At 42.6% G+C, this 11,275-nt stretch overlaps 1 protein-coding gene across 4 annotated transcripts in view; it reads right to left on the reverse strand.

The window, feature by feature from the left end:
* BRCA2 (BRCA2, DNA repair associated) overlaps window positions 1-4,049 on the reverse strand; it is a 59,088-nt gene extending 55,039 nt beyond the window's left edge. For 3 of the 4 annotated variants that reach the window (XM_025207084.1, XM_025207083.1, XM_014521107.2), the window contains exons 1-3: window positions 3,968-4,049; window positions 2,838-2,945; window positions 1,691-1,942 (exon numbers count right to left, since the gene is read on the reverse strand). In XM_025207084.1, the coding sequence (XP_025062869.1) occupies window positions 1,691-1,942; window positions 2,838-2,916 (331 nt within the window). In that variant the 5' untranslated portion in view covers window positions 2,917-2,945; window positions 3,968-4,049. Of the gene's footprint in view, window positions 1-1,690; window positions 1,943-2,837; window positions 2,946-3,874 lie in introns of all 4 variants that reach the window. The other variant, XM_025207082.1, reaches the window with a different exon arrangement.
* Between the last annotated feature and the right edge of the window lie 7,226 nt (window positions 4,050-11,275).

An 11,275-nucleotide genomic window follows, 5' to 3' on the forward strand; every position in this document is an offset into this window, starting at 1 on the left:
CCGGCACGGAGCTGTCGGGAGCAGGCACAGGCATTCCTACATGGGCTGCGAGTGGCTGCAGCACAGGGCACCGGCCATGGGGCGGACGAGGGGCCCCTTTTCCCCCGCCCCTGTGCTCAGCTTTTCCCTGGGCCACTTTTCCTCTGGGGTCCTCCCCTGCCCTTCCCCACCTCCTCCCTTACCTGAGGTTCCAGCTGGGGCAGCCATGTGGTCCTGGGCCAGAAGCCCCTGCTGGGGCTTCTGGCTGGGGGTGGGGCCGGGCAGGTCCTGTTGTTGTGGGAGCCCACCGGGCTTTCCCTGGGTCCTACTGCCCTTGGTTCCTGTCATTTTTGACAGGAACCAAGGGCAGATAAATATTCATTTTCTAAATTTTTTAGGGGTCCCGCGGGCCGGCTAGAATGGCCTCGCAGCCCGGATCCGGCCCGCGGGCCATTTTTTGCTCACCCTTGATCTAGCGCATGGGGCTGGTCTATGGGCCTGATTTGGACCAGCCCCAGATCTGGTGTGCATGGCTGGGCCAGTGTGGGTGCTGCATGCAGCGCATGCCTCAGACCAGTCCTGCACCTCACATTCAGCACTTGCTGGCCCAGCCTGGCATTACAAAACTGTACTCTGGATCTGCCGCACATGGCTGGTGTCTCAGCCTGAATCAGACTGGCCCCAGATCCAGCATGCAGGGCCAGTCTGGTGTAGGTACTACATACAGCGATTACCAGCTCTCAACCTTATGGGACATGTAGTCTGTACCAGATGGGCTCTGTGTACCACAAGCAGCATGTAGGGCTGGGTCCAGCAGAGACTGCATATGACATGTAGGGCTAGTCTCAGACCCTCAGACAGTACACAAGCTGGGTGATAGGGCTCTGCAGGCCAGTTCTGGCCTGTACCTTGCAATCTTCTGTTATAGAGTTAAGTCAGGGCTAAACTATTCAGTAGTAATCACGCAGTTGGCTCCATACTTTAATAGTGCATACGGTGGACAGATATCAGTGAATAACTGGTCATGTATCCACTCTAAACATTGGTATAATTTTACTTCAGGGTAAAATCTGAAGTAAATTACCTCAGAGGAATCATGTGGGTCTGCAACCTTACTGTGGTGAAGATAATGAGGTGCAGTCTAAAGAGAACAAGTCTCTGTAACAGGATAACTCCTCCTTTTTAAGGCTGACATATACTGAAGATGACTATGGAAGCTTTCTATCACAATTTGATTAAAGCAGCGACAAACAAGACAACTATTTACATGTCTTCATTAGAAAGATTAATGAGTATCCACAAGCACTGCACTGGAGACCTACCATGGATTTCTTCTACTTACCCCAAGCCAGCTAACTTTTTTAGCCTATTCATAAATTAGTAAGTAGCAACTTCAAACGTATATATTGCTGATATAAATGGCAATTAAAAAACTAGGAATCACATCCAAATCCTGCAATGAGTTTGCACGTATGGATCCAATCAGAACTCATTACAAAACTGGGTCCCGTTATAATGAATTATAATTGTAGTTTTTGTAATTTATAATACATTAGATGACTTAGTACCAAGGGCTTTTTATCATTTAACACTGATATAATAATTATGTCTTGCATTATTAACTGGCAGTTGTAATAATGAAACATAAAACTCTCTCCCTTAGAGAGCTGCAAGAAGCTCTAATCACATTTTTACTTCAGTACAAACTCACCTGCACCTATTCTTTTCTGACCCAGGTCTTGTACAGGAGAAGGAAGAAGTCGCAATGTTGTACTGTGTTCTTTGAAAATCATTGGAGTTGATGCCAACTGGCTATACAAAGAAAGTTTCCCCTTTGGAGTTTTAAAAGTACTTTGATCAAGCCAGCCAGTCTGGTATTCGGGTTCTTCTAACATTTTCGATTCATAAGGTGGAGCTTCTAAGCTAAGTTCTTCAAACCAGTTGAGGCTTATTGGCCCTAAGTCTAGAGAGAAAAATATCCAGTATGTTACATCACCTTTTTTTTTCCTGAGGAAAAAAACAACAACATAAAATCTAATCAAATATTGTGCCAATTACACAAAGTAGCACAGTTTTAACTTAACATGTTGATTGATCCAGTGCATATAGTTCTTCAAATGTAAAATGTAAAAATAAAATGTAACATGGGCTTAAATCAAGTAAGTTTAAATGTCCCCTCCAAGATAACACATAGTAACTGAATTATTGGACATTTAATTTGTCTTGTTAAAGAAAATCAACACTCTGCAGCCACAAAACTTTATAATATAGTAATAAAGTCTTACTCCTTCTGTAATGAAAGTTGCAATGGATTTTTAAGAGTGCTCATGGATATACAGAAATGCTGATGCCGCAAAACACAAAAGCCTGACGGTGACTTGACTTACATAGAAGGGACCCGACCATGACAACAGTAAGTACGTCTAAATATTAGAATATTTATGAGATTTGAGCCACTCTGAAAGCTGCTATAGATTACAGCTAGACCTTTAGTTTTAATTACATCTGTAAAGGTTATAACTTATAAACAATATATTAAATCAATCCGTTCAAAATCTTAAATGGATTAACTTGATTGACAATTGAAAACATGAAAGAAAATGAACTACAAAAATAGAACTTCATAGAAATACAAAGGACGAAGATAAAAGGAATAATTAAGTAAAAGGAACATAAGCATAGCAAAATAAACAGCGTATAAAGAATATGGAAACGAGAGACAATAAAGTTAAACTGAACTCTTCAATAGGATACAGTTTACTGCAAATATCTACTGAATGCAGCAACAAGAAAATCTCTCCGATATAAGCAATGTCTTAAAAGTTACTTATTTTATTCAAATTAAGATAAAACTGTACCTGATTCACTGCATTGTGTTTTAAATATTTCAAAGAAAATTGATCTTCCAACAGGTTTATTAGCCATTTCATTATCCATAGCATTACTGGAATGTGCGTTAAATAAACCTGAAAAATAATATGAAAATGCTTTGATACTCAGCTATTAATTGTACTGCTGCGCACTACTCCCAATTTCTTGTTTCATCATGCAAAATAAAGCAGCAACACTTAGTGCCAGGTATTATCCTTTCTAGCCAGCTAAAAGAATCACAATGACAGACTCCAAAGAGATTGGTATCTGTTTTTATAGGACATGGTTATGGTTGCACTGCAGGCACCTGAACATTAGAACCAGCATAAAATTTAGACAGTTTCAAATCAGGGAATGCAAACTGAACTCTGAACACAGGAGAACAGTATCCAGACAGTTTCTGGAAGCTACAGAAGACTTTGATGATGTGTTATACCCCTCCCCCGAAGTCACGTTCACACCGATTCTTGATAAATGATGTTTATCCTCCCCTACATGAGGCGGAAACCTAGAGAACACGGTTTTGTTAGCAAAGCTACAGGCCAAATACAAATTTAAACTGGACTAACTGGAAGCTGAACAGCTGCCATGCCAATTTTAAAACTGCCATCTTTTTAAAGCCTGTTAGAAACAATTAAGACAAGTGCATTTTTCAAATGAAAATATTTTACACCTCATCCACTTCATGGTTTCCTCGGTAGGCAGGAAATTTCCCCCTATGTATGTGGGTTAATCTCAAACCATTCAAGGAAACAAAGCTACCTTTAAACCAATTATAACACCCCCCCAGGGGCTTTAAAATACTTGCAAAGGACACAGGGGTGGCTGTTAAAGGACTAGCCCAAAGCCACGCCCCACTGTTTCATTCTGAACTCATTCCCCACAGGAGCTCAGGGAGGGTACTGGGGGAGGAGGGAGGCACTGGTGCACCTGCACCTCCCCCCACCCCCGTGGTTGCTGCTGCACCCAAGCGAAGAGCCAGGCTGCCTCAGCCTAGGGAGCCCCCAGGCTCGTTGCAATCTACCGGCTCCCTGCGGACCCCGCCTCTTCCTCTCAATGGTCCGGAGGGTCCCCCCTCGCCAGGCCCCGGCCCGGCCCGGCCCGGCCCCGCCGGTACCTCCGCGCCGCCACCTCCGCCACAGCGTTCAAGCACTGGCGCCAAATGCCCCGCGCCTGCGCAGTGAGGCCCGGCTTGGCCGTGCCACGGCCCGTTGGAAGGGGGCGGGGCCGGCCCGGGGCTGCGCAGTGGGAGTAAGAGGCGCGGGCGGGGCGTGAATTCCAGGAGTTCCGCCTCCGCCCCCTCTCGGCTGATGCAAGAGGCAGCGATTGTGGCTGCAAGACGGGCGCAGGCAGCCACAGCCACAGCGCCCTCTAGAGCCTGAACCCCGCCCCACAGCAACACCCTCCTGCGGAGCCTGGCCCGCGCACACCACGGGCAGCAACAGCTCCCTCTGGAGAGCATGCACGCCTCAGCCCCAGCCCCTCGAGGGGCTAGAGGAACGGAGTTATGGGCACGAGACAAGCTGCAGGGAGTCTGCAGCCTGTACGGTGCATCTCTAGGCTGCAGGCTAACACTGCTAAGCACCTCCTTTTTGCTGGGGGTGGAAGAAACAGCAGGTCCAAGACAGGAGAGCATGGAGGAGGGAAACTGAAGTTTGTGACTGCTTTCCCATCCAGACCTTGGAAGTGGGCCCCCAGCTCCTGACTCTCAGTGTTCCTCTGCAAATAGATGTATATCCAACTGACAGGATGCCTGTCATGTCCCAGTGCCGGCCGTTCCCCACACAGGATAACAGGATAACCCGTTATCAGTTACACCAGGGGTTTTCAACCCTGGGGTATGCGTGCCCTTGGGGGTACTTGGGAAAGCCTCTGGGGTACTCAGCAGCAGGAACAGCTGCCATTTCTGTCACCACCACTGGCACGCTCACTGAGCGGCTGCTGGGGGACCCTCCCTCAGCTCGTCAACCAGCAGCTGGGGGTACACTGACTCCAAAAGGTTGAAAACCCCTGAGTTACACTACTGCCTCCAAGAATATGGAGAGGTAATTAGTGGTGTTCATTTGAAATCAAACAGAAGGCAAGGTAAATTTGCACCTTATGGACTAAATTAGAAATATATATTATTATTATATATTACATACTAGTATAGCTGATTAAGTGAGCTCAAACTCATAAAAGTTTGTGCTAGGTAGCTCTGATTTAGTCCATAAGGTGTACACCTACGCTGCCTTCTCCAAAAGAATGGGTCATTACCATAGAAATAAAATGCCAAGCCTGCTGATGACCCATAAGGAAAGTCAATGTGGTCCCATATTTGGAAGGAAGGAAAGTTCTGCTAAAACCAGAGAGCTACAAGAAAGTTAAGGTGGAGAAGTCAAATCCCTCAAAGACAGGAAATGCTAAGGTGTCCCATGGAAATTTAATTTGGTTTTACTGTGTATGAGGCACCCTTAAAATGTTCACGTACGATTTTTTCATGAAAATTCTTATCCCAATCAATGTATTGAACCTAATCAATATTCTCTTTATCCTGATATCCTGATATGATAAGGTGAGGTGCCATGCCATAATTACTGCATATCATCCAAATCCTATACTACTCTTGAATTATTAAAAATACATGATTCATGTATACAAATACATGATTTGCTGACATAGGACTGCTTTGTCCAGGCATCTTTAACCAAAACTTATACTGGTTTCAGAAACACTTATTCCCTCAGCGGTTTCTCTTAAAGATTACAAAGGTTTATTGTTTGTTATTTGAGGATGAACTGTATGAAATTACCCATATAACTGATATCTTAATAATAACTGGAGAAACAAATTGGAGAAAAATAAAAATGGCTTGTTGAACATATCATATTCTTACTTCTTATAAACTAAACAAAGCATTCCTAGTTTATAGAGACAAAGAAAATTGAATTGTTGGCACTCAGTTAAAGGCAACCTCCTTTCTCACCACTATTTACTGTTCGATAACCTGTTCTATTATAAAACTATGTCCCCTTTATGTCTAGAGACCTCTTTTCTCAAGCCCTGTACTGTGAGCCAGAGTCACTACTTCCATTCTTCACACCAGTTCCTGTCACTTACCTACACACCCATAGCAATACCACTGCAATATTGAATCGCCATGTTCCATCTAATCTAATTTCCTTTTTCTGGTTATGGCCAATGCCAAAAGCTTTCGAGGAATTTGCAAGAAACCCCACAATAAGCAAATGTACTAACAGGTCTCATTCCAATCCCTATCCATTAGACTTTGGTTTACGTTGTTAGCATTGCTAACTAAAACACCAGATACTTTTGTTATCTACATACATTTCAAATCCTTTTTTTTAATCTCCCTAAATTCTTGCTCTCCATATGATCTGGTGGCAATGAGTTCCACAACTAAATTACATATTATATGGAAACTTATTGCCTTTTATCATCTTTTAATATGCCATCTTTGAATTTTATATATCCCCTTTTGTGTTTTGAGAATGGGAAAACAAAGCTCTTGATATTCCTCACACCTCTATACCAATCATTATTTTATATATTTTTATTACACTGAACCAAACAATGAAAACCACTGTAATCTTTAAAAGAAAGTGCTGAAGGAATAAGTTTCTGGAACCAACATCCTCCTCTAAGCTTTTCTTAAAGAGTCCTGGACAAAAGTCCTAAACTAGTTAATTATGTTGCCAAGGGAAAATACTGTATTTACATTAATCCAAGATTACTTTAAAATGACTCCCCTGCAAAATTAGGTTCTGTATATGGAAATTTATACATGTTATAATATCCCAGGTATAAAATTTAATTATTGGAAGGTCATCTTAAATTTGCCCTCCTTACCATTGTGGCAGGTAAAGCAAACCCCCTCCTCTTGCCGCTCTGCTTGCCCCCTCAGCCACTCCCCCCCCAACCTGCTTCCTGGTTCTTGTCCCTCCTAGAGACTTGCTCCCCATGCCTGTCCCCACCTTGGATGTCTGTTCCCTTCTGCCTTCCCACCACCCCCACCAGTGCCTGGTGCCCTGCCACCTTGGGGCTGAAGCCAGTGCCAAGCCCCTGCCTACCCCTGGCTGGAATGGCTCTTTGGTGGGGTAAGGGGCACGTGGCTGGGGACAATGCAGGGAGACTGGAGGGAGGGGTAAACTTCAGTCTGCCCTGCCACATTCCACTTTCCCCACTGCCTACCTCCTACACCCAGCTGCCTTTTCTCCCCTTACCTTCTGTCCCTGTTCTAGTCTCTCCAGTCCTGACCCTGCCCAGCTGGGAGCTGCCAGGCTGCACTGGGCAGTGGTGGAGCTGCTGCTGAGAGCCTTGATCCAGAGCAGAAGGCAAGGGGAGCAGGCTGGAGTGGGGGAGCAGAGGGTGGGAAGGAAGGGAATAGGGGGGCAGGCAAAGCCATGTGGGGCTAGGGAGGAGGCAGGCACTGGCACAGAGGGGCAGGCTACAGGGGAACATATGGTGGGGGAGCACATGGCAAGGGGCAGACATCAGTGGGGACAGGCACAGGAGAACACAGATCAGGGAAACAAAGGGTAGGGGTCTGGCCCCTGCCCCCTTCCAGCCACTTCTTTCCCCACCACAGCAGTGGAAAGGTCTAATTAGACCTTCCACTAATTAATTATATATATGGAAAATTATAACAGAATCTAATTACTGGGGGGGGGGTGTCTTAAATTCAAAGTCATCTTGGGTCTGGGTGAATACAGTAAATCTTTAATTTCCTTTTTGAAATGGGCTGACTATACCACATTCCCATAAATAACCGATTTATATAATAGCATTTGTTTTCCATATTTTTCTTTTCCCCATTCTCTATGCATCCTAACAACCAATATTCTTTTTTATCACAGCTGCACAGTACCTGGAAGTCTTTATTTAGCTGGCCACAATGTTGTGCTGGCCCCTTTCCTGATTTGGTACAGCTAATTTGGAAACCTATTATGTGTTGTACAATATTCTCTCCATTCAGCACAGCTTTGTATTTATTTACACTGAACCTAATCTCCTGTCAGGTTGCCTATTTGCATACTTTACTTAAATCCCTCAGTGTCTTCCTCTAGTCATGATTTTCAAATTTTGATCCTTCTCATCTCCTTGTCAGCCATCAATGTATGCATTACATTATCTTGGACTTAATATGGAAACTTGAGGCACGCTGAGGTTAACCACGATGAAAACTCAGCACTTTATTTCCAGTGCCAGAGCCCACTATTTATCCATGACAAGGGTTTGCTTCTCAAGTTTCTTTACTAGACTCTTGGGAGGAACTTTTTCAAGAGCCCTTTTGGAAGGCTAAACAAATAATTACCATCAGTTCTCCTTTATTTCCCTACCTTATTGACATGTTAAAAGTATTTTTATACCAAGACATGTTTTTCTTTTGCAGAAACTGTGGTAGTTATGCCCTAACATTTTATGACTTTCCAACTCTTTTATTAATGCTTTTAACTAGACATTTCAACCAATCTCTCTACCTCTCTCTGTCTAGGCACAGATATGAAGTTTATTCATCCGTAATTCTCCAAAACAAATGCGAAGAGCACAGACAAACTGCAGCCGCTTCTATAATCTGATGGAAGGTATTTGTACACAAAAGCTTACAAAACATTTTTCCAACTATTTGAGTTGGTCTAATAAAAGATATCGGATTTACCCAAAGAACCTTCTTTGCCTAGAGCCTTTCTAAAATATTGGTACATTTGCTACTCTCCAATCCTTTCGTACAGTAGCTATTTGGCAACAGATTTTTCTAGAAACTCGGTTACTTCACACTTGAACTCTTTTAGAAGCACTAGATGTATATCATCTGGACCTGGAGACTTACAGCTTTTTTTATCATATTTTCTTGAGTCACTTGTTCTGATACTTCAATCGCTGCTCATTCCTCATCTTTATTATTAGAAAATATTTTATCTAGGACACACATCTTTCCATCATTATTTATGGTGAAGAAAAATGCAAAGAAATTATTTATCTTCTCAGCAAGGAGAAAATTTTGCAAACTCTGCAGTCTCAAAAGATTTTTGTACTGATTTAACCATATCAACTAAGAAAATGACAGTGAAATTAGTGCAACTCCCTACTGTGATACTGTTATGAAAAGACATCCTCTTAACACTGAAATCCTTCAGTGTGGAAGCAGTCATGCTGCTATAAATGTACTAGTATCTGTGTAATTAAATAAGTTATACATATAAATAACTTATTTTATCGCACAGATATTAGTACATTTATAGCAGTATGACAGCTTCCACACTGGAGGATTTCACCCATTTAAATGTACCTTATTGGTTTCCAGGTCAGTATAGTTAAACAGATACAAACAACCTCGTGTGTATACAAGTTCTAAGAGACGGGCTAGTGAGGATACAAAGATGGGTAGCAACGATTAAGAGTTTCCATTCAAAGGCCTTAACACACAGCTCGCTGACTATATTCCAAAGATCTTGTGTCTAGTTGCAATTAAGTTTATATCTAGATCTGATTAAAAAATGTTTTGGTGGGATCAGTTTCTCCTTGTCAACAATTAACATTTTTTTCTTTGTTTTTGAACAAATTAAATATAGAAGAGTAGCCTTTCCATCACAGCAAATGTTACAACTGTTTCATGTTCTCAAAGGGTGTACTTATTGTTCTTCCAAAGATTTGCAGTCTCAAGGTATTTTTAAACCTTTGACTGTTTTAGGATTCTCCAGGCAGCTAGCTAAACAAGTGCAGTCTTTGCTTGATGGCAGGGATGTTGCTGCCTCTATTAAGTCTTTGCTACAATGTTTTCAACACTTAGGACTACTCCTGCAGTAGTATAATTAGGGTGGGGCCACTGAAACAGCCATTCTGAGCCTGAATGTGGGGTGGGGAGGGATCAGGGGAGGAGGGGGGAAGCAGAAAAAAACAGCAGCCACTACAACCAGTGCTGCCCTTTTATGTGGTAGGTGCCCCAAGTGCCTGGCCTCATTTGTGATGCTTCAGCACTCTTGAAAGCTAGCTACACATATTTAATGTAGTTGTCAGGACTTTTCTGCCCAGTGAAGTGAGTTAATATGAGCCTGTTATATCTGCCAGGTTCAGTTCAAATATTGGTTTTCATTTGTAAAGGACTCTATGTTTACAAATATCACAGCTGAGCTATAGGGTGAAATCCTGGCCCCAGTAAAGTCAACTGAAATTTTGCCATTGACTTCAGCATGTCCAGAATGTCATACAAGTTCTAAGGGGATAGATTGTAGCCGTGTTGGTCTAAGGACATAGGCAGACAAGGTCCTTTGGGTCAATCTAATATCTTTTATTAGACGAACTCAAACAGTTGGAAAAAGTCTTTTTTGCAAGCTTTCAGGTGTTTATACCCAAAAGCTTGCAAAGAAGAATTTTTCCAACTATTTGGTGATGCTATTTTTAGATTTGATTAAATAGTACGGACATGCTAGAAGAGCTAGTTGTGCAAAATATACTTGTATTGAGGGAATCACAAGTTGTTTTAGACTGAAACCAAAAACAAATCTACACTATAGTTTTCAGTTGCAAAAGGGAAGACTGAGAAATGAAGGGAACTAATCAGTGAAGGCAACTCAAATTAAGAAAACTTGAACACTGAGGCGATCTGGAATTTCTTCTAATCAGAAATACAGAAACTATACTGACCTTGCATCATAAGCGAGAGAGAGAAAGTGCAAGGAAGGTTTCACACTTACCTGGATAACCACCTCAAGGTAAGAAGGGCACTAAAACCTCTGAAGAATGGGAAAAGGTACTAGGTATTGTATCTTTGAGGGCAGGAATTGTGGGGCTAATGTAAACATTGACAAAAGTAAGTGATTTTACAAAGGAAATTAAAATAAATTGTAAAAGTTTCTTCAGCTTCATAAAAAAAGAGGAGGAAAAAGGAAATGGGATCCTAGGTGTTGTCCCCAACGGACAGTGTGAGTTCGTGCCCGGTGCGCTATTGCCAATGAACACACAGGGGTGGAGGATCCAACTTAATCTTTATTGTTTCTAGTCTGCGCAGAGAGGGGTGCTTGGCAATCATTTGCAAAGCAAGCACCACCGGTTTCTACCTTTGGGTACCTTTTATACATATGTTTGCAAGTGTATCACTCAGTGATTGGTTACAAGCCACTGACATAAGACGTTCTCTACTGAGCATGTCTCTATACCTATGTTTTAGCCATGTAATTCATTTACATACATATATGTTTCATTAACATACTTTTGCCCTGCCCAGGGGTGTGATTTTTAGCATTATAATGAGACCTTTTTCTGAACTTCTTGCTATCTTACAAGTGTCAGGGAGACATTATCCTGCTGGTGTTAGGGAGGCATTCCAGGAATCCTCCGCATCCCACACGCTGTGCTCTGCAAGCATCTCTTAACACACACATACCACACCCCTCCCAGCATCTGCAAGTTGCCTTAAGTATTCGGT

This window comes from Alligator sinensis, unplaced genomic scaffold (genome assembly GCF_000455745.1).
Source record: "Alligator sinensis unplaced genomic scaffold, ASM45574v1 scaffold406_1, whole genome shotgun sequence".
In the NCBI taxonomy this organism is placed as follows: Eukaryota; Metazoa; Chordata; order Crocodylia; family Alligatoridae; genus Alligator; species Alligator sinensis.